Source organism: Trichechus manatus, unplaced genomic scaffold (assembly GCF_000243295.1).
Source record: "Trichechus manatus latirostris isolate Lorelei unplaced genomic scaffold, TriManLat1.0 scaffold00132, whole genome shotgun sequence".
NCBI classification, from domain to species: Eukaryota; Metazoa; Chordata; class Mammalia; order Sirenia; family Trichechidae; genus Trichechus; species Trichechus manatus.
In genome coordinates, this window is record NW_004444068.1 from 1,768,378 (window position 1) to 1,792,570 (window position 24,193).

The 24,193-nt window shown below is 38.8% G+C and overlaps 1 protein-coding gene across 2 annotated transcripts in view; it reads left to right on the forward strand.

Moving 5' to 3' along the window:
- Positions 1-19,374: 19,374 nt before the first annotated feature.
- ATR (ATR serine/threonine kinase) overlaps positions 19,375-24,193 on the forward strand; it is a 99,051-nt gene continuing 94,232 nt past the window's right edge. The window contains exons 1-2 of one of the 2 annotated variants that reach the window (XM_004385070.2): positions 19,375-19,555; positions 24,079-24,170. In XM_004385070.2, coding sequence (XP_004385127.1) covers positions 19,497-19,555; positions 24,079-24,170 — 151 coding nt within the window. In that variant the 5' untranslated portion in view covers positions 19,375-19,496. The remainder of the gene's footprint in view (positions 19,556-24,078; positions 24,171-24,193) is intronic. The other variant, XM_023739324.1, reaches the window with a different exon arrangement.

Genomic DNA, 24,193 nt, shown 5'->3' on the forward strand with positions numbered 1-24,193 from the left:
GCCTTCCACCTAGAGAAATCGGTGTATTTAGTATCCTAATATGAGGTCAGATATACAGAAGTAACTGAGTATGTAAGTTCTCACAAAATAAAACAAAATACATCTTAAAAGTTAAACATACATCTGTCGTATGACCCAGCCATTCCATTCCTAGGTATTACTCAAGAGAAATTAAAATGTATATTCACATAAAGACATGAATGTTCACAGAAGCTTTGTTTCACAATAGTCTCAAACTGGAAGGAACCGAAACATCCATTGACAGGTAAATGGATAAACAAGTTGTGGTACATCTACTACTCATACAGGCCTCAACATGGATAAATCTCAAAATTATTATGCTGAGTGGAAGAAGCTGAAGACAAAAAACTACATACTGCATGATTCCTACTTCTATAGACCCAAACTAATCTATACTGATAAAAAGCAGATCAGTGATTGCCTGGCGTCAGGTGTAGGGGGAGGGTGGCCCATAAAAGGGCAGTAAAGATCTCCTGAGGCAATGGAAATTTTCTGTGTCTTGATTGTAGTGGTGGTTTCACAGGTATATACAACCGTCAAAACTAAATTACATACTTTAAATGTATGAAATTTATTTTACATAATTATTCCTCAATATTTAAGTTGATAAGAAAAAAATTTAATCAAATACCAAGATAAATTTATGTAGAAGTATAGGCTCTTTTTCCCTGCCCCCCCCCCAACATTTTATTATGAACATTTTCAAACATACAACAAAGTTAAAAGAATTTTACAGTGAATACCCATATACCCATCACTTAACCTCTACCATTAACATGTTGTTATATTTTATCATGTAACTATCTACCTTAAGGAGCTCTGGTGGTGCAGTAGTTAAGAGCTCAGCTGCTAACCAAAAGGTCAGCAGTTCTAATCCACCAGCAGCTCCTCGGAAACCCTATGGGGCAGTTCTGCTCTGTCCTATAGGGTCGCTAGGAGTCGGAATTGACTCGACAGCAACAGGTTTATGGATATCTACCTTAAACTTTTTATATTTGTTTTTAATTAAAAGTTTAATTTTTTTTTCACCCAGCTATCAAGTAATAATGTGCCATTGTCTTGAGAGATGTTTACTTTTTTGTTTCACAGAAGGATAACTTAAACTTCAGTTAAGAGGTTCAGAACAGGGTTCGAACCGATTCACTCTGGTTTGAACCCCCGCTGAGAATCTGCAGCTCTAACAAGTTCCCAGGTGATGATAATGATTCCACACCAGATAGACTGAATCAGAATCTACATTTCAACCAGATGGATCCCCAAGTGATTCTTATGTGTAATAAATTTTGAGAACCACTGCTCTACTGGTAGTTCTCAGAATTGGTCCCTAACCTGCAGTATTAGCATGGCCTGGGAACTTGTCAGAAATGCAGATTCTCAGCAGGGGTTCAAACTGGAATGAGCCAGGTCGAAGCCCTGGTTCAGAAGAATTGTTTTGGAAGTGTAGGCTCTTAAAATGATGTAACCTGATTTGGCGGGAAGGCAAAAAAAAACAAGAAGTTTTTTAGCTTAGAGGAAGCTAAAAAACAATCAGTATAAAATGTCTGGAAAAACCCATCTGTAAAAGTAATCATCCCCACGATATGATTTGTAAATGTATTGCTGATAAAACTAAAGCATTTCCCAAAATTATCTCTGAAATCTATAACAGTAGAGTATATCTTTAGAAATCCATAACCAGTACATAATAATTATAAAGAAAATTATCTTCTTAAATGTTTGTATCACTATTCCCCAGACTCCGCTGCCGTCAAGTCGAGTCTGACTTATAGCGACCCTGTAGGACAGAGCAGAACTACCCCATAGGGTTTCCAAGGAGTGGCTGGTGGATTAGAACTGCCGACCTTTTGGTTAGCAGCCAAGCTCTTAACCACCATGCCACCAGGACTCCTATTAGTGAGAAATTAAGGTTTTCAAACTTCGTTTCCAGGAGCCCTGAATTTCATAGAAATGACAAACAGCCAGGGCTCTGGATCAAGGACTCTATTCCAACCAGCACACTATTACTTACATATTGGGGTATCCTGTGCAATTTTACTTGATAAAAGGGTTCCACTGATAATTAAATGAGAAATAGAAAAAATTGAAGTAAGGGCATCTGGAAGGAAGAATTCACAGAGAAGAGAAGCTGTATTTGGTGGACACAAGCATTCTGGTTGTCACAAGTGTACACGATAGTTGTAATAACCATATGTTCCAGTTTTTCCGTAACAGTCCCAATTTTAAATATTTATTGCATGAATTTGTGTCTAATCATGTGTTCCAACTGTTGGCTGAAAAAAATAACATCGCCAATTTAAAGTAAAAGAGGAAGCAGTCCAGGGACAAGGACTAGAATGCAGAAGGGGACAGGAAAGCTGGTGATAGGGAACCCAAGGTTGAGTAAGGACAATGTTGACATGTAATGGGGTTGTTAACCATTGTCATAGGGCAACATGTGTACTGTTTAATGAGAAACTATTTTGTTCTATAAACCTTCATCTAAACAGAGAATAGCAGCACAACTGGAAGAATGTAATTGATGTCACTGAACTGTGCATGTAGAAATTTTTCAAATGGTGTATCTTTGGCTATGTATATTTTCACCAAAAAAAAAAAGGTCAGGAACGGAGAGGGTTGACATGTGGGGTTGTTAACCAATGTCATAAAACAATATGTGTACTGACTGTTTAATGAGAAACTATTTATTCTGTAAACCTTCACCTGAAGTACAATAAAAATAAAATAAAATAAACAAATAAAAAAAAACTTAGGATTTTCATCATGGAGTAAGGAGAGTGTGATCTGGAATAAGCAATGGGTAGCAATAAAAAAAAAAAAGTAAAAGAGGAATAATTTTCTAGGCTCTTCTACAGCTTGTATACAATATGAATAACACCAATAGCTAAGAGTAGTTGAGCTCACTCTTCAAAGCATTTAGTGTTTTATCATTGAATCTCTTTGACAACTCTAAGAAGTTATCTTCATTTTATATGGTGAGGAAACTGACAAAATGATAACTAAAAAGACTACACTCTCTTTGTTAATTCCACACTTCCTAAGGATCCCTCTGGATTATTTTTTTCCCAGGCTCATTGATCTGGAAAAGGTAACTGCAAAGAGCAGAACTCCAATGGTCACCACCATCATCACCTTCATCATCATGACTAATGTTTATTCCATGTTTTCTATGTGCTACCTGCTATGCCATGGACTTCATGTTCTTTATCTTATTTAATTCTCGCAAGGACAAAAGTGGACCTCAGAAATACTAAGAAACAGAGTAAGTGGTGGAGCCAGAATTCCAACTCAAGTCCACCTCCAAATCTGTGCTACTTAACCACAATAGGAGTCCCTGCAAAGTTATAATATATTCCATATTCTAAAAGAAAATAATAAGCATTTTGGATTATAAGTGAATCTTTTGAATGTGGTTAGTGTTATTCAGTTTCCTAGAGCCTCCTGGTTTATAAAAACTGCTCATAACCACAACACCCAAATGCCACCCAGTCCTGATCCTAACCTAAAATTAGCTGCTACCTATGGGCACCTATTTTACTTCCAATGTTAAGGAAAAGTAGGTGCATTCTGAATGACAATAAATGGCACAGGAAGTATAGTGAGACAATATTTAGTTTACCTGGCTTTTTTTCCAAAATGGAGTAGAGAAGAAAAATCTGGATGAAAAACGCCAAGATTTTGTTCAACTCTGGCCTTATGATACTTTAGTTTGTCTTTTCTAAAAAAAAAAAATTGGTAGGAGAAAAGAATAATGTGGAAAACAAGGAGACAGAAAACAATGCCCCCAAAAATCTTATTATCTCTCTCTCTTTTACACACACTCTATTTGGTAGAGACTGGATCAAAATATCCAACCAAGTACAAGCACCTACACCCTATCTACCATCTCAAATCCAATGAAATAATATTTTTTTTAAGGTAAAAAATACCTTAGGAAAACAATAAATATTGCCATCAACAAACCAAAAATGTTGACAAAAGACAGAATTCATATAGGATCACATCTCAGTGAGACAGAACGGGAAGAAAGTTCAGCTCAAATCATATGCTAAGGCAAAGGTTAAGGTAAAGGTAGGAGCAATTAGGGGGAGGATGTGCTAAATTCACAGTTAACAGATCAAGAAGTGAGGAGGAGGGCACTGGAGCATTGGTCAGAGAGAGGAATTGGAAAAAGAAATTCAGAGAGAGTAGTTAGGCTACTCAACCCGCATGAGTCTGTCAGTTTGTCATACTATGGGGGCTTGCGTACTGCTGTGATGCTGGAAGCTACGCCACCAGTATTCAAATACCAGCAGGGTCACCCATGGCAGACAGGTTTCAGCTGAGCTTCCAGACTAAGACAGGCTAGGAAGAAGGACCTGGTGGTTCAACTTCTGAAAAGAATTAGCCAGTGAAAACCTTATGAATAGCAGCAGAACATTGTCTGATTAGTGCTGGAAGATGAAACCCTCAGGTTGGAAGGCACTCAAAATACAACTAGGGAAGAGCTGCCTCCTCAAAGTAGAGTCGACCTTAATGACATGGATGGAGTCAAGCTTTCGGGACCTTCATTTGCTGATGTGGCATGATTCAAAATGAGAAGAAACAGCTGCAAACATCCATTAACAATAGGAACATGGAATGTTCAAAGTGTGAATCTAGGAAAATTGGGCATCATCAAAAATGAAATAGAACGTATAAATATCAATATCCTAGGCATTAGTGAGCTTAAATGGACTGGTACTGGCCATTTAGAATCAGACAACCAGATGGTCTACTATGCTGGGAATGACAACTTGAAGAAGAATGGCGTTGCATTCATCGTCAAAAAAACATTTCAAGATCTATCCTTAAGTACAACACTGTCAGTGATAGGATAATATCCATCTGCCTATAAGAAAGGCCAGTTAATATGACTATTATTCAAATCTATGCACAAACCACTAAGGCCAAAGACAAAGTCTCACCATGCCTGCTTCTAAGGAGCATTCTGGCCGTACTTCTTCCAAGACAGATTTGTTTGTTCTTTTGGAAGCCCATGGTATATTCAATACTCTTTGCCAACACCATAATTCAAAGACATCAATTCTTCGGTCTTCCTTACTCATTGTGCAGCTTTCGCATGCATATGAGGTGATTGAAAACACCATGGTTTGGGTCAGGCTCACCTTAGTCCTTAAAGTGACATCTTTGCTTTTAACATTTTAAGGAGATCTTTTGCAGCAGAGTTGCCCAATGCAATGCATCTTTTGATTTCGTGACTGCTGCTTCTATGGGTGTTGATTGTGGATCCAAGCAAAATGAAATCCTTGACAACTTCAATCTTTTCTCCATTTATCATGATATTGCTTATTGGCCCAGCTGTGAGGACTTCCGTTTTCTTTATGTTGAGGTGTAATCCATACTGAAGGCTGTGGTCTTTGATCTTCATCAGTAAGTGCTTCAAGTTCTCTTCACTTTCAGCAAGCAAGGTTGTGTCATCTGTATAACACAGGCTGTTAATGAGTCTCCCTCCAATCCTAATGCCCCATTCTTTTTCATATAGTCCAGCTTCTCAGATTATTTGCTCAGCATACAGATTGAATAAGAATGGTGAAAGGATACAAGCCTGATGCACACCTTTCCTGACTTAAAACCATGCAGTATCCCCTTGTTCTGTTCAAATGACTGCCTCTTCATCTATATACAGGTTCAGCATGAGCACAATTAACTGTTCTGGAATCCCCACCCTTCGCAATGTTATCCATAAGTTGTTATGATTCACACAGTCGAATGCCTTTGCATAGTCAATAAAACACAGGTAAACATCTTTCTGGTAGTTTCTGCTTTCAGCCAGGATCCATCTGACATCAGCAGTGCTATCCCTCGTTCTGAATTTGGCTTGAATTTCTGACACTTACCTATCGATATACTACTGTAGCCGCTTTTGAATGATCTTTGGCAAAATTTTACTTGCATGCGATATTAATGATATTGTTTGATAATTTCCCCATTTGGTTGAATCATCTTTCTTTGAAATAAGCATAAATATGGTTCTCTTCCAGTCAGTTGGCCTGGTAACTGTCTTCCAAATTTCTTGGCGGAGACAAGTGAGTACTTCCAGCACTGCATCCGTTTGCTAAAACATCTCAATTGTTATTCTGTCAATTCTTAGAGCCTTGTTTTTTGCCAATGCCTTCAGTGTAACCTGGACTTTTCCTTCAGTACCAATGGTTCTTGATCATATGTTACCTGAATGGCAACCAATTCTTTTTGGTATAGTGACTCTGTGTATTCCTTTCATCTTCTTTTTATGCTTCCTGCATCATCTAATATTTTCCCTGTAGAATCCTTCAATATTGCAACTCAAGGCTTGAATTTTTTTTCAGTTCTTTCAGCTTGAGAAATGATGAGCATGTTGTTCTCTTTTGGTTTTCTATCTCCAGGTCTTTACCTATGTCATTATAATACTTAGTCTTCCTGGAAATCCTGGTGGCATAGTGGTTAAGAGCCATGGCTGCTAACCAAAACGTCAGCAGTTCGAATCCACCAGGCACTCCCTGGAAACCACATGGGGCCGTTCTACTTTGTCCTATAGGGACTCTATCAGTTGGAACTGACTCAACAGCAGTGGGTTTGGTTTAATTTTTTGTTTTTGTCTTTTCGAGCTGCCCTTTAAAATATTCTGTTCAGTTCTTTTACTTCATCATTTCTTCATTTGATTTAGCTACTTGACATTCAAGAGCAAGTTTCAGAGTCTCTTCTGACACCTATTTTGGTCTTGTCTTTTGGTCTTTTGTAATAATGAGATAGACACTATAAAAACAAACTAAACAGAATTATCAGAGCTGTCTTGGTCATCTAGTGCTGCTATATCAGAAATACCACAAGTGGATGGCTTTAACAAAGAGAAATTTATTCTCTCACAGTTTAGAGGCTACAAGTCCAAATTCAGGATGTCAGCTCCAGGGCAAGCCTTTCTTTCTTTGTTGGCTTTGGAGGAACGTCCTTGTCATCAATCTTCCCACAGCTGAGGAGCTTCTCAGCAAGGGACTGTGGGTCCAAAGGACGCGCTATGCTCCCAGTGCTGCTTTCTTGGTGATATGAGGTCCCTGTGTGTCTCTGCTTGTTTCTGTATTTTATATCTCAAAAGAGATTGGCTTAGACACTATCTAATCTTATTGATCTCATCAATATAACTGCCGCTAATCCGTCTTCTTACATCATAGTGATAGATTTACAACATATAGGGAAATCAGATCAGATTGCAAAATGGTAGACAATCATACAATACTGGGAATCATGACCTAGCCAAGTTGACAGATATTTTTGGGGGACACAATTCAATCCATGGCAGCTGAAAAATACAATAACTGAAATGAAAACTTCTCTCAAAGCATTCAACATTAGATTCAAGCTGCCAGAAGAAAGAATCAGTAAACTTGAAAATGGGCGAGTTGAGATTATCAAGTCTGAGGAATAAAAAAAAAAAAAAGATCAAGAAAATTGAACAAAGCCTAATGGAATTGTGGGACACCATCAAGTGAACCAGCAAATGCATCATGGGAGTTCCAAAACTATAAGAGTGAGAAAAGAGACAGAAAGAATATTTGAAAACATAATGGTAGAAATTTTTCCAAATTTGGTGAAAGACATGAATCTACACATACCATCTCAAGCAGGATAAACTCAAAGAGACCAACATATATTATAATCAAACTCTAGAAAACAAAAGATAGAGAATCCTAAAGGCAAGAGAGAAGCAAATCATCACATACAAGGGATTGTCAATAAGATTATGTGCCAACTTCTCAGAAACATTGGGGGCCAGAAGACAGTGGGATGACATATTTAAAGTGCTGAAAGAAAAGAACTGTCAACTAAGAATTCTATATTCAGCAAAAAATGTCCTTCATGCGTGAGGGTGAAATTAAGACATTCCCAGATAAACAAAAACTAAGGGAGTTTGTTATGACTAGACCTTCCCTACAAGAAATGCTAACAGGAGTCCTTCAGACTGAAAGGAAAGAGAACTGGATAATAACTCAAAGTCATACAAAGGAAAAAAGATCTCCAGAAAAAGTAATTTAAAGGGGAAATATCAGGGCCAATTTTATGGTATTTTTGATTGATAACTCTTGTTGTTATATACCACATGCTTTGTAATGACAAAGACAGAAAAAAAAAACAAAAAACAAAACCAAACCCGTTGCTGTCCAGTCGATTCTGACCCACAGTGACCCACAGGACAGAGTAGAACTACCCCATGTGGTTTCCAAGGCTGTAGTCTTCATGGAAGCCGACTGTCACATCTCTCTCCTATGGAGTGGCTGGTGGGTTTGAACTGCCAAGCTTTTGGTTAGCAGCCGAGTGCTTAACCACTGTGCCACCAGGGAAAAATGCATAAAAATAAGTATATATTTATATTAGTGGGCACATGATGTACAAAGATGTAATTTGTGAAAACAATACTAAGAAACGGAAAGGAGGGAGAAGGAGTGCTATAGGAAAAGAGTTTTTGCATGGTACTGAAGTTAAGTTGGTATCAAGTTAAACAAGGTTGTTATAAATTTACGATGTTAAATGTAATCCTCATGGTAACCACAAAGGAAATACCTAAAAAAAAGAAAGAAAGAAAGAAAGAAGAAAAGCAGAAGGGAATCAAATGGTTTAATTCCAAAAATCAACTGAAACACAAGAAGGAAAAATTGGAGAAAAAGAGGGACACAAAGGTATAAAACATACAAAAAACAAATAGCAAAATGGCAGAAGTAAGTCCTTCCTTATCAGTAATTACTTTCGATAGAAATGGATTAAATTCTCCAATCAAAAGACAGAGATTGGCAGAATGGATTTAAAAAAAAAAAAGTGATTCATCTACATGTTGTCTACAAGAGACATACCTTAGACCCAGAGACACAATTAGGTTGAAAATGAAAGGATGAAATAAATAATTCCATGTAACTAGTAACGCAAAAAAGAGCTGGGGTGGCTATAGTAATATCAGACAAAATAGACTTTAAGTCAAAATTTGCTATAAGTGACAAAGAAGGGCATTATATAATAATAAAATGATCAATTCATCAAGAAGATATAACAATTATAAATATATATGCACCTAACATCAGAGCCCCAAAGTATATGAAGCAAACATTGACAGAATTGAAGGGAAAAATAGACAGTTCTAAAATAATAGTTGGAGACTTCAGTACATGACTTTCAATAACGGACAGAGCATCTAGAAAGATTAGTAAGGAAATAAAGGATTTGAACAACAGTGTAACCCAACCAGAACTTATAGACACGTGTAGAACACTCCACCCAACAACAGCACAATACATATTCTTCTCCAGTGCATATGGATCATTCTCCAGGAAAGACAATATGTTAGGTCACAAAATGTTTGAAAGTATCCTCTCTGACCACATCAGAATGAAACTAGAAATCAACAGCAGAAGAAAAACTGGAAATCACAAAAATATGTGGAAGTTAAACAACATAGTATTACATAGCCAATGGATCAAGTGAGAAGTCAAGAGAGAAATCAGAAAATACTTAGAAATGAATGAAAATGAATGCACAGCATACAAAAATTTATGGGATGTAGTGGAAGCAGCATTCAAAGGGAAATTTATAGTGGTAAATGACTACATCAAAAAACAAGAAAGATCTTATATTAATAATCTAACTTTACAACTCGAAGAACAACAACAACATTAAAAAAAAAAGAAAAAGAGTAAACTAAAGTCAAAGTTACTATAAGGAAGGAAGGAACAAATAACAGAGATAAATAAAATAGAAAGTAGAAAAACAATAGAATCAAAAAAAGCAGAAGTTGATTCTTTGAAAAGATTAATAAAATCAACAAACATTTAAATGGACATGGGGAATCAGGGGTAGAAAGGAGGAGTGTGCTGTCACAGTATGGGGAGAGCAATTAGGGTCACATAACAATGTATGTATAAATTTTTGTATGGGAGACTAACTTGAAATGTAAACTTCATTTAAACTACAACAATAAAAAAATTTTAAAAAAATCAACAAACATTTATATAAACTGACAAAGAAAAAAGGAGAGAAAATGCAAATAAAATCCTAAATGAAAGCTAGGACACTACTCTCAACCCTACAGAAATAAAATGGTTTATAAGAAAATATATGGATAATTGTATGCCAACAAATTAGATAACATAGGTAAAATGGACAAATGCCTAGAAACATATAGACTACCTAAACTGACTCAAGAAGAAATAGAAAATCTCAACAGACCCATGACAAGTAAATAAATTGAATCAGTTATCAAAAATCTCCCCAAAATTCTACATTCTACCTTGGTGAGTAGCATCTGAGTTCTTAAAAGCCTGTGAGCAGCCATCTAAGATACTCCACTGATCTCACCCCTTCAAGGAGCAAGAGAGAATGAAGAAAACAAGATACAAAGAAAAGATTAGTCCAAAGGACTAATGGACCACAACTACCACAGCCTCCATCAGACTGAGTCCAGTACAACTAGATGGTGCCCAGCTACCATCACTGACTGCTCTGACTGGGATCACAACAGAGGTTCCTGGACAGAGCCAGAGAAAAATATAGAACAAAATTCTAACTCACAAAACAAGACCAGACTTACTGGCCTGACAGAGACTGGAGAAACCCCGAAAGGATGGCCCCCAGACACCCTTTTCGCTCAGTAATGAAGTCACTCCCAAGGTTCACCATTCAGCTGAAGATTAGACAGCCCCATAATACAAAACGAGACTAATGGGGCATAACAGCACAAGGACAAGCACTAGAAGGCAGGAGGAAACAGGAAATCTGGAAATAGGGAACTCATGGTTGAGAAAGGACAGTGCTGACATGTCGTGGGGTTGTTAACCATTGTCATAAAACAATATGTGTACTAACGGCTAAATGAGAAACTATTTGTTCTGTAAATCTTCCTCTAAAGTACAATAAAAAAAAAAGTTAAAAAAAAAAAATCTCCCCCAAAAAGAAAAATCCTGGACCAGACAGCTTCAATGGGGAATTTGACCAAAGATTTAAAGAAAAATTGACACCAATCCCTCTTAAACTCTTCCAAAAAGTAGAAGAGAAGGGAACACTTTTTAACTCATTCGATGAGACCAGCATTATCCTGATGTCAAAGCCAAAGATATTACAAGAAAACTACAAACAAATATCCTTTATGAATACAGAAAGGAAAATCCTCAACAAAATATTAGCAAACTGAATCTGAAAGTATGTTAAAAGGTTTATACATTAGGAACAAATGGGATTTATTCCAAGAATGCAAGGATGGTTCAGCATTAGAAAAATCAATCAATGTAATACACAACATAATAAAACAAAGGGAAAGAACCACTTGATCATCTCAAACAATGTAGAAAAGGCATTTGACAAAATCCAATATCCTTTCATGATTAAAAAAACACTCAACAAACTAGGAACCCAAAGTGTGGGAACCTATTGCCGTCGAGTCAATTTCAACTCATAGCAACCCTATAGGACAGAGCAGAATTGCCCCATAGGGTTTCCAAGTAGTGCCTGGCAGATTTGAACTGCTGACCTTCTGGTTACCAGCCGTAGCTCTTAACCACTATGCCACCAGGGCTTCCAACAAACTAGGAGTAGAAGGGAAATTCCTCAATATGATAAAGGGCACTTAAGAAAAACACACAGCTAACATAATACTCAATGGTGAAAGACTGAAAGTTTTCCCCCGAAAATCAGGAACAAGACAAGGATGCCCACTCTCACCATTGCTATTCAATATTCTACTGGAATTCTAGCCAGTGCAATTAGACAAGAAATAAGTGTATCCAAATTGGAAAGAAGTAGAACCATCTCTATTTGCAGATGACATGACCGTATATATAGAAAATCACAAGAATCCACAAGAAAGGTACTAGAGCTAATATACAAGTTCAGCAAAGTTGTAAGGTACAAGATCAACACACAATCAGTTGTGTTTCTATACACCTACAATGAACAATCTGAAAAAGAAAGTAAGAAAGCAATTCCATTTGTAACAGCATCTAAAAGAGTAAAATACCTAGGAATAAATTTAACAAGGGAGATGAAAGATAACAAGTGTTGTCAAAGATGAGAATTTGGAACGCTTATCCATTGCCGGTGGAACTGTAAAATGCTGCAGCTTCTGTGGGAAACAGTTTGGCGGTTCCTCAAGAAGTGAAGCATAGAATTACCATGTTGTTGTTGTTGTTAGGTGCCGTCAAGTGGGTTCTGACTCATAGCGACCCTATGTGCCGCAGAACGAAACACTGCCCAGTCCTGCACCATGCTCATAATCGTTGTTATGCTTGAGCGCATTGTTGCAGCCACTGTGTCAATCCATCTTGTTAAGGGTCTTCCTCTTTTTCCCTGACCCTGTACTTTACCAAGCATGATGTCCTTCTCCAGGGACTGATCCCTCCTGACAACGTCCGAAGTACGTAAGACGTAGTCTCGCCTTCCTTGCTTCTAAGGAGCGTTCTAGTTGTACTTCTTCCAAGACAAGAATTACCATATTACCCAGCAATTCCACTCCTAGGTATATACCCAAAAGGATTGAAAGCAGGGACTCAAACAGATCCTTGTAAACCAATGTTTATTGCAGCACTATTTACAATAGCCAAAATTAGAAACAACCCGTGTCCATCAACAGATGAATGGAAAAACAAAATGTGGTATATCCACACAAATGGAATATTATTCAACCATGAGTTAAATTCTGATTTATGCTACAACATGGATGAACCTTGAAAACATTATTCTGAGTGAAATATGAAATAAGTCGGACACAAAAGGACAAACAATGTATGATCCCACTTATATGAAATACCAAGAATAGGTAAATGCATAGAGATAAAAATGTATTAGTGGTTACCAGGGGCCAGGAGAGTTATCACTGAAGGGATACTGAGTTCTGTTTCGGGTGATGAAATACACTTAAAAATGAATAGTGGTGATAATTGCACAACTTGGTGAATGTAATTAATGTCCCTGAATTGTACACTTAAAAATGGTTAAAACGGCCAAGTTTTGTTGTATATATTTTACCACAATAAAAAAAAAAATGAGTTACATGATGAGAGAGATAAGATACAATCCCTTTTTGACAGCTTCCTGATTCTGTAGCTTCTTTTTTTTTTTTTTATTGTAATTTAGATGAAGTTTTACGGAACAAATAGTTTCTCATTAGTTAGCATTGTTTTATGACAACAGTTAACAACCCCACATGTCAACACTGTCCCTTCTCAGCCTTGGGTTCCCTATTACCAGCTTTCCTGTCCCCTCCTGCCTTCTAGTCCTTGTCTCTGGACTGTTGTGCCCCTTTTCCTGCAGGTTCTTGATCCTTTCAGAGTTAGCAGCTCCCTTGACAAGTAATTTGGGGAGTTCTTGAATACTCATGCTGAAGTCTGTTTCTTCAGCCCTCCCAAGATTCTGTATGTTATCTATATTCCTTAATAAACCCCTTTATTCTTAAACTAGCAAAAGAGAATTCACTCCTAACAAATGCACTATCCATATGGGAAAAAAGTTGTCATACTAAAAAATGATCTGGAAATAAATGGGAAACTACAGTACAAAAGTCTCAGCAAAAAGTGCAGGAGAATGTTTCTTAATCTTGAGATACGGAAAGCTGTTCTGATCAAGACTGAGAACTCAGAAGCCGTAAGGAAAAAGTGGATAGATTTGATATAATAAAAATTAAAATTTCTATGTGACAGGAGCCAAGTGACAGACTAGAAGAAAATATTCTCAGAATATAAATCAGAGACGGGTTAATAAGCACAATATACAAAAATGCTCCTATAAAGAACAACTTTACAAAAAGACACAACCCCTAGAAAACTGATGAAGTTCTGAACAGGTAATTTACAGAAGAGATCCAAGTGATTAATACACGTATGAGTAGATGCTTGAATTGGCTGAGAAGTAGAGAAATGCATATAAGTACATATAAGTGAATTACCCTGAACCAATCAAATTAGAGTCTCTGGGAGTGTATCCCAGATACTTTTTAAAGCTCCCCAGGTAATTTCAGTGTGCAGTCAAGGTTATGAACCACTTTAGAAAGCAGCGCTAACTCAAAGTGTGGCCCACAGAGCTGCAGCAGCAGCAGCAGCAGGATCACCTAGGAGCTTGTTAAATGCAAATTACTGAGTTCCATCCAGACCTACTGAATCAGAATCTCTGGAGGTGGGGCCCAGAACCATTATAAAACAGTCCTCTAGGTGGTTCTGAAGCATGCTTGAGTTTGAAAACTCCTACCCTGAAATAGCTATCCTTGGGTTTATTTATATTACAGAGCTACTAGGAGGATAACATCAGCTAAAACAACTGAAAGTTTTTTTCTTTTTTTTTTTAATTGTGCTTTAAATGAAGGTTTACAGAGCAAATTAGTTTCTCATTAAACAACACACATATTGTTTTGTGACTTGGTTGCCAATCCTGCGATGTGTCAACACCCTCCCTTTCTCGACCTTGGGTTCCCCATTTCCATTCATTCAGCTTTCCTGTTCCCTCCTGCCTTCTCATCCTTGCCCCTGCACTGGTGTGCCCATTTAGTCTTGTATGTGTGGTTGAGCTACATGTATTACTCTTTTATGGGCCTATCTAATCTTTAGCTGAAGGGGAAACCTCAGGAGTGACTTCACTACTGAGTTAAAGGGTATCTGGGGGCCGTGCTCTCAGGTTTCTCAAGTCTCCGTCAGACCAGTAAGCCTGGTCTTTTTTTGTGAGCTTGAATTTTGTTCTACAGTCTTCTCCTGCTCTGTCTGGGACTCTCTAGTGTGATCCCCGTCAGAGCAGTTGGTGGCGGCAGCTGGGCACCATCTAGTTGTGCTGGATTCAGTCTGCTGGAGGCTGCGGTAGTTGTGGTCCCTTAGTCCTTTGGACCAATCTTTCCCTTGTGTCTTTGGTTTTCTTCATTCTCCCTTGCTCCTGGTGGGTGAGACCAGTGTAGTATCTTAGATGGCCACTCACAAGCTTTTAAGACCCCAGACGCTACTCACCAAAGTAGGATGTAGAACATTTTCTTCATACACTATTTTATGCCAACCGAGCTAAATGTCCCTGGATACCACGGTCCTCAGCCCTCAGCCCCAAATAAAAGTATTTTGAGAAAAATAATGATTACAAATATAATCATTACTATTCCAATTAATTCTTAAAATCTTAGGGTTATTCTTGGGGACTTAGCAAGGTAAATGACAATAATTCATTACTGAGGAGAGTCCCTAGGTAGTGTAAACAGTGAATGCACTTGGCTGCTAACCAAAAGGTTGGAGGTTCGAGTCCACCCAGGCACCTCAGGAGAAAGGCCTGGTGATCTACTTCTGAAAAATTAGCCACTGAAAACCCTATGGAGCACAGTTCTACTCTGATACACATGGGGTCACCATGAGTTGGAATTGCCATGAGTTTGGATTTGGACACATGGGAAGTAGGCCACATCCTTATTTCTGATTTATCTCCAAATACAGTGGAGTCCTAGTTCCATAATATACCCTTAGAAGATGTGAAACTGTCACAGGGATAGGAAGACAAATGGCTTTACTTTTAAGTCCCTCAGATACTAAAAATTCCTTTGTGAGAACTAAATGTTTTTTTGTAATGAGTTTTTTTCAGTGTTTCTACTAAGTGGGACAAGTATATTAGTGCAATTTTGTGGTACTGAATTATTTGTTCTGCTTTATTAAATTTCAGAATGTTGGCTTGTGGCAATGTTGGTCTGTTATTTGAGGTTTTATCCAATGAAAACCAACAGACACGTGCCCCCTTTTACCCATTAATCTAAGTCCGACAATATTCAATACAAATTCAAGCTATTGAAGCAGGAGAATGGCATGATTATATTTGGGTTTTGAAAATGTTGCTCTGTCTGCTATATAGAACAACTTGAAAGTGGTGTGTGCATACCTAGGACATACATGTAGAAGTCCATTTAGGTGTAGAAAGAACTTGCAAAACTTCTGTTTGTATTTTTTACCTCATTTATTTACAATTTCTATTTTAGTGTATATTTTGATATGCATTATACAGCAAAATCCTACCATAATACTGGGTAAAAAAAAATTTCATTGCGTTATGATGGAACCTGCACAGCTAGCCAGCCAGGAATTTGGGCATCTGAGAACCAAGCCTGTCTTGATCTCAGCTGGGTTGCAGTGCCACCTGGTGGTCATCCCACCCTAGTTTAATAATAAACCCAAACGCACCACCATTGAGTCAATTCCAACTCATAGCAACCCTATAAAACAAAAACCAAACACATTGCCATCGATTCCGACTCATAGCGACCCTATAGGACACAGTAGAACTGCCCCATAGGGTTTCCAAGGAGCAGCTGGTGGGTTTGTACTGCTGGCTTTTTGGTTAGCAGCCAAGCCGTTAACCGCTGCGCTACCAGGGCTCTCCTATTTCATGTAAGTGGGATTAAACAAAATTTGTCCTTTTGTGTCTGACTTATTTCACTCAGCATAATGTTTTCAAGGTTCATCCATATTGTAGCATGTTTCAGAACTTCATTTCTCTTTGTGGCTGCATAATATTCCATTGTATGGATATATTTTATTATCCATTCATCTGTTGATGGAAACTTGAGTTGTTAACACTTTTTGGCTATTGTGAATAATGCTGCAGTGAACACTGGTGTACAATTATCTGTTTACATTCATGCTTTCAATTCTTTTGGGTATATACTGAGGAAAAGAATTGCTGGGTATCTTAGTTATCTAGTGCTGCTATAACACAATTACCACAAGTGGATGGCTTTAACAAATAGAAATTTATTTTCTCACAGTTTGGGAGGCTAGAAGTCCAAATTCAGGGCACCGGCTCTAGGGGAAGGCTTTCTCTCTCTGTCAGCTCTGAGGGAAGGTCCTTGTCTCTTCAGCTTCTGTTTCCTGGTTCCTTGGAGATTTCTACATGGCTTGGCTTCTGGTTCCTTGGAGATCTCCAAGTGGCTTGGCATCTATCCTCCCCCATATCTGCTTGTTTAATCTGCTCCTTTTAACATCTTGTAAGACATTGACTCAAAACCTACCCTACACTAATCCTGCCTCATTAACATGACAGAGACAACTCATTCCCAAATGGGATTATAATCACAGGTATAGAGGTTAGGACTTACAACACATAATTTGGGGGGATACAATTCAGTCCATAACACTGGGTCATAAGGTAGTTGTAAGTATAATTTTTTTAGGAACCACCATACTGTTTTCCCCAGCAGCTATAACACTGTACAATCCCACCAGCAATGGATGAGGGTTCCAATTTCTCTACATCCTCATCAACACTTGTTTTCCCTTTTTCTGATAATACTCATTCCAGTGGGGGTGAAGTGGTATCTCATTGTAGTTTTGATTTGTATTTCTCTAATGACTTTGAGCATCTTTTCACGTGCTTTACGGCCACTTGAAAACGTCTATTCAAGTCCTTTGCCCATTTTTTAAGTGGCTTGCCTTTTTGCTGTTGAGCTGTAGGAATTCTCCGTTATGTATCCTTTTGCAATTTGCTTTTTTTCCCCACTCAGTATTGCTTTCAGGATTCATCCATTTGGTATGTATCATACCATTCATTCATTTAAACTATGAAATGGTATTCCACTGTATGACTCTATTACCTCTTAATCTTTACTGCAGTCTTTTGAGGTAAATATTAGTCCCATTTTATACATGAAAAAATCTAAAGTATAAAGAGGTTAAGTAACTTCATGAGGTCATGGTTTCTAGAAGATGGAATGAAGACTTGTACAGGTTCCCTAATTTGCAAACCCATGTTGCTTTTTCCTCTCTACCACTTAACAACTTATTCAACAAATACTTACAGAAGATCAACTATGTGCCAGGCACTGCGTTAGGACCTCGGAATCTAGCAATGAACAAAACAGACAAGACATTGCTCTCCAGGAGCTTAAATTCTAATTGGAGGAGATAATTAAATCAAATAGTATGGTTCTAAGTGCTATGAAGAAAAATAAAGTAGGATGAGGGGAACAGAGAGTGTGAGTGTATGTGCGTTGGTCTATATAAGGAGGGGCTCTCTGGGGACATTTCAGTAAACACCTGGAGGAAGGGGGCAATAAGGGATGGGCATTCAAGGTCAAGGCAGAGCATACAGCAAATGAAAAGCCCCTAAGTCAGGAGCATATTTGGCTGTCATTCTATAACTTTAGGGTTTTTTTTTTTTTTTTTTTGATACTGTATCAGCAATTATTTCATGTGCAAAAAAGAAACTAACAACAACAAAACCAAAAACAAAAACAAAAACAAAAGTAAGCACACTGCATGCAAGGCTTTACCTGGTTAAACATGTCAGTAGTCTCTTATAATGGCCATTTTTCAAATAAACAAATTGGGTTGAGCTAGAATATGTCTAGAGACAAAATCCATTGATTTACTTTAAGAATTAAATCACAGGTAGTAGATGCTTATAACGGTGACATAAACATACTCAGTATTGCTGCTGATTTGATGAGACATACAAAAACAACCCAATCTCATTTTTAAATGTTAAAGACTGGAAGAAGCCTCAAGGAAACATAACAGAGGCTTCAAAGGGGAAAATATTGCTGTAATATAAAGGATACAGACAGGGGTGGATTATCCAATAGACAACGGAACAGTGCTTACCTTGCTTACAGGATCATCTGTAGTGAACAACTTCACATTTTTTCATCACGTCAAAGACCCTGCTTCTGGGTATGGCTGTCATCATCTCTCTCTCTCCCAAACCCACGGCACCTTCTCACAGAATCAAATCTTCTTTTCAATTTTACAATCTCTGACAGAGACGGATGACCCAGTAAACCAGGTAAGGACGTGCTTACTTGTGCTTACTTACTAATCTGCAGTGAACAACCTCACAGAAACTCGTATGAAACTGTTCACTACAGATTAGTAAGTAAGCACAAGTAAACCCGTGCTTACCTTGCTTATTGGATAATCCGCCCCTGGATAGGAGGAGCCCACCTCTTGCCGAATTCTCTTAGAAAGGACGCCAAGAGTGGGGTGGGAAAATGAACACCTAAAATCTGAGGGCAGGTTGGTAGGTGGGTGAGGTGGTTACGCCCTGGGAAGACCTGGGGTCTAGTCTTGGTTCTTACTCACTGAATGTTTTCAGTTCTCACATTTATGAAGCAAGGGCGTCTGGGCCGATCCCTGCTAAGCCTCTGTCTTCCCCAGATTCCAGGTCTCTGAGTCTTCCATGCTGAGAGCAGTAGAACCTGCCACTCAAAATCAAGACTCAGAGAATCTGGCCCGCGCGGCGTTCGGAAAAGATGATCGACGCGCACCCCGCCTCTTTCTCCTCCCCCTTTTGGTGTCTCGGCTTCCCCCAGGTCCTACGCGGAAAAGAAAGTCGGGCCTGGTAAGAGGGACCAGCGGCTGCTTCCGGAAGGAGTTTTGGGCCACACCGGACTCCGTCGGGCACCGAGCATTCCCGCCAGAGGTAGCCGTGGAGACGCCGGGAGTCCGCGTTGATATCCTTGATGAGTGCCGCGCTGCCTCAACATGGGCGAACATGGCCTGGAGCTGGCTTCCATGATCCCGGCTCTGCGGGAGCTGGGCAGGTAGGGCCAGGCCAGCCGTCTTCAGTCCCTTCGTCATCCCCCTCCGGTCCCGGCCGGCGTCTCACGTGGGTCTCTCCTGCCCTGCCGCGCGCCGGCTCCGATCGCCTGCACCGGCCCAGCCCCTGTGGAGATGCTCGGTGGCTGAACTGGGCGCTTCTCCCTCAGAGGCCGGAAAAGGACCCGAAGCGTTGCCAGAGACCTGCTGGAAGCCGGTTCGAGAGGAGGGAGGCGTCTGCCTGCTCCACTTCATCTCCGCGGCCGGCCCGGCGCTCGGCCCGACTGGGGGGGGGTTGCCTGCTGCCACTGGAAAGAGGGGTCCTTTCTGGTCACTTTTCCACACTCGGTTGCTGTCGAGTCGATTGGGATTCATGGTTATACCGTGTGTAAGAGTAGAAGCTTGTGTGCTCCATACGGTTTTCAATGGCTGATTTTGATCGTCACGCTTTCTTCCTAGCCGCCTCTGGGTGGACTCAAACCTCCAACCTTTGAGTTAGTAGCCTACCAGGTTAACTGTTTGCACCACCGGGGGACTCCTCGTGTTTACCTCCACTTGTCAGCCGTACAAGGACATTTAGTCTTTTTCAATTACATAAGTAAGGAGATAAATGAAGAGATCTACACCATTCTTGTCTAAATTGCATCATCCTATTTTTTTGTGTGTGGATTTTTTCCATTTTGCATAAATGTTGCAAGTATACTTTGTATTAACCTTTTGTAAAGTAACCTCTACTTTTCTAAAAGTAGATAAGTAAAAGAGCTCTTTTTAGTAAGTTGATGTACAGATTTTCTCTTTCAGGCTCATTGTGAAGCTCATTCTATTTTTCCCACCTTGCTTTAATGTAGAATTAACTTCCTTCTTTTCTCTTCTTCCATGGGATTTATTAATAAAAGTAATAGTATCTTGGATTTATATATAGTTGGTTTCATCAACAAAGATTATGTTACCTTTCATTTTATTTATTTGTAGCCATTTCAAGAGAAAGAACAGAAAAACTGACCCCTGCAGAGTTGTCTAATAATAGGCATTTCTCACCATCTTTGTTGCTATCACCATAATTTCTTATTTGGAGTATTACAGTAACCTCTCAGCTGGCCTCTCTATTTCTACTTTTGCCCATGTGCAATCGATTTCCCACTCAGCAGCCAAAGTGATTTTTTTTTTAACTGTAAATCATATTGTAAATTATATAACATCACTCCCCTGCTCAAAACCTTCCTTTGGCTTTCTGGCACACTTAGCATACAATCCAAACGCCTTACAACAAGGCCTCTAACGTCCTGCATAATCTGGCTCCAGCCTGCCTCTAAACTAATTGCCTTCTATCCCTCCCTTGTTCACTCTGTTCCAGTGACATTGGCCTTGTTTCTCATACAGCAAAATCATACTGGCCTCCAAGCCTGTTTCTTCTATCTGAACACTGACTGGTTCTGTTCACATGTCATTTCGGAGATGTCTTCTCTGACCTCCCTGTTTAAAATTGCTTTACAGTCGATATTTTTAGAGATTTATAGGTGCTATTAAAGTGTTAGATGGGGCAATGGGATGGGAATGAAGATCTGGGGCATAGCAACATTAGCCACTAGAGGACTCCTGGATAATGAGCTGGGGAGGAATGTTTGAGACCGAATAAGCTCATTGCTATCGAGTTGATTCCGACTCACAGAAGCCCTATAGGACAGGGTAGAATTGCCCTATGGGGTTTCCAAGGAGCAGCTGTTGGATTTGAACTGCGAACCTTCTGGTTGCAGCCTTAGCTCTTAACCACTGTGCCACCAGGGCTCCTCCCCTTTGTATCAAAAAAAAAAGTCCCCGAGGTGGGAAGGAGCCTGTATTTTACAGAATGGAAAGAAGGCTGGAACATACTGAGCAAGGAGGGGAGTGGTGTGAGATGAGGATCGAGGGATAGGCAGGAGCCAGATCCTTTAGTACCTTACAGGCTAGAATAGAGTTAGATTTTATTCTAAGTGCAATAGGAAGCTTTTGAAGCTTTTTAAGCAGAGAAATAACATAATTGAATTTATATTTTAAAAACATGTTTTATCTTCTCTTCTTAAAACCCTTAAATGCCTCATCACCCTCTGTGCAAAATCCTAACTCCTTAGCTGGTCCTCTGAGCTTTGACCTTGTTTTACCTTTAAGCTTCATCTCTAATTACTGCAACTTCCTTCGTAGAGCCCTGGTGGTGCGGTGGTAAAGCGCTTAGCTGCTAACTGAAAGGTCGGCAGTTCGAACTCACCCAGTCACTCTGGGAGAAAGACGTGGCAATCTGCTCCCGTAAAGATTACCCCCTAGAAAGTCGTATGGGGCAGTTCTACTCTGTCATATAGGGTTGCTGTGAGTCAGAATCAACTCGGCCACACGTCAACAACAGAGTTCCTAGAGCAGGCTGTGTTCTTGTTGCTGAGCCTTTGCACATGCTTTTTCCTCCACTTGGAATACCCTCCATTTCTCCCTTTGTGCATTTCAAGGTGATGCAAATGGTTTGTTCTTGACTACTAACCAAAAGATTGGAGGTTCGAACCCATCCAGTGGTGCCACAGAAGAAAAGTCTGGTGAACTTCTTTAAAGATCACAGCCAAGAAAACCCTATGGAGCAGTTATACTCTGTAACACATAGGGTTACCATGAGTCAGAATCGATTCCACAGCAGTGGGTTTTGTTTTATTTTTCCCTTGCTTAACCTGCCTAACCTCCTTAGGGACTCAGCTTTGTATCACCTCCTTCAGAAAGCCCTGACTGATAGGCCCCTCATGAGGACTGAGTGTCCCTGTAGTGTTCTTTCTTGGCTCTATTTCTACTTAATTATACTGTGTTATAATTAGTTGTTTACTTATTTGTCCTTTACTCTGTAAATTCTTTTAGAGCAGATGTATTGTATATCGCTTATCCTGGTATTTGATGGTTGCCCCCAGAGGAGGCACTCAAATATTTGTTGAATGTATCCAAGCATTATGTGATACTTAAATTTCCAATCAAATATTACAGTACACTTTTCAAAAAATTATATCCTCTTAGCTCAGCTCCAAGGCAGAGGTTGCAACATAAGAAATGCTCCCATGGATTTCTTTATTGTGATCATACATGAAACGAATGATAATCATCTTTTTAAAAAATTATATAAGTGACACGAATGCATTATGTTTATACAAAATTAAACTTTATAAGAAACTGACCACCCACAAGCCTGGTTCCTATCCTTGTGTACCTCTCATTCACATTTTAAAAGAAATAACATTTGCCACTTTACACTTAGTTTGTGACAAAATATCTTGGTTTTGTCTCAAACAATTTGTGTCACTTTGTAATTATAGACTTTTTAATTTTTTTGTTGCTATATTTAAATCTGTGCTGTCTATTAGGGTAGCCATTAGCCACGTGTGGCCATTGAACCCTTCAGATGTGGCTTAGTCTAAGTTGAGATTTACTGTAAACGTAAGATACACACTGGATTTCAAAGACTTAATAAAAAAAAAAGCTGCTCAATAATTTTTATATTGATTATATGTTGAAATAATATTTGGCATATATTGTTATAATTAATTTTGCCTATTTTTACATTTTTGATGTGGCTACTAGAAAATCTAAAATTACATATGTGGCTTGTATTATATTTCTATTGGACGGCACTAGTTTAAATAAGATGTATTAGCACCAAGTTTTTTTCAGAGTGCTTTCCTCTACAAGTGTAACTTCTTGTTTTTTGATTCTACATACTCAGAATTTGTTACTTGTAAACGTTTGTTAGCTTCAGCTACCTACTAGTTGTTTTTCTATCAAACAAGACAGTTATTTGTGCTGCAGGGCATGCGAGGAGAAATAAAACACTGTCTCTACTTTAGGAGTTTATGATCTAGTGCCAGAGAATAGGTAAATACTGCACAGGTCTGGAAGGTTACATATTAAGGATTAAGGAGTTACATAAAATTCAGGAAAATTCTTATGAATCATTCATTCATTCAACAAATATTTTTTAATGTCTACTGTCTACCAGGAAAGGACCCTGGTGATGCAGTAGTTAAAGCGCTCAACTGCTAACCAAAAGGTCTGGGGTTCAAATCCACTAGGCACTCTGCGGGAGAAAGATGTGTCACTGCTTCTGTAAATGATTTACAGCCTTGGAAACCCTTTTGGGCAGTTTTACTCTGTACTGTAGGATTGCTGTGAGTCGGAATCAACTCAACAGGAGTGTGTTAGTGGGTGTACCAGGACCAGTTCTTTCATGGTGCTTATTAGCTGCAAACACCATGGATCTTGTATGTAACCATTCAAGATTGGACTTTGTTGTTGAATAATCAAGAAAACAATCCTCTTCCCTTTTTTTTTTAACACTATTTGAGATAATGAGTGGGAAAATACTATGTACATTGGTAACATGTATTTAGATTTTATTTTCATTTTTAAATAGAAGAAATATACTGGGAATGTCAACATTGAAATGAAATACACTTCAACTGTAGATAATTTTTTAGAAATGAAATTATGAGTTCATTTAAGTGTTAAAAACTTTTTATTTGTATTTTAGTGCCAGTTCAGAGGAGTATAACACGGTGGTACAGAAGCCAAGACAAATTCTGTGTCAGTTCATTGACCGAATTCTTACAGATGTAAATGTTGGTAAGAAACCACTAATTTCTTAC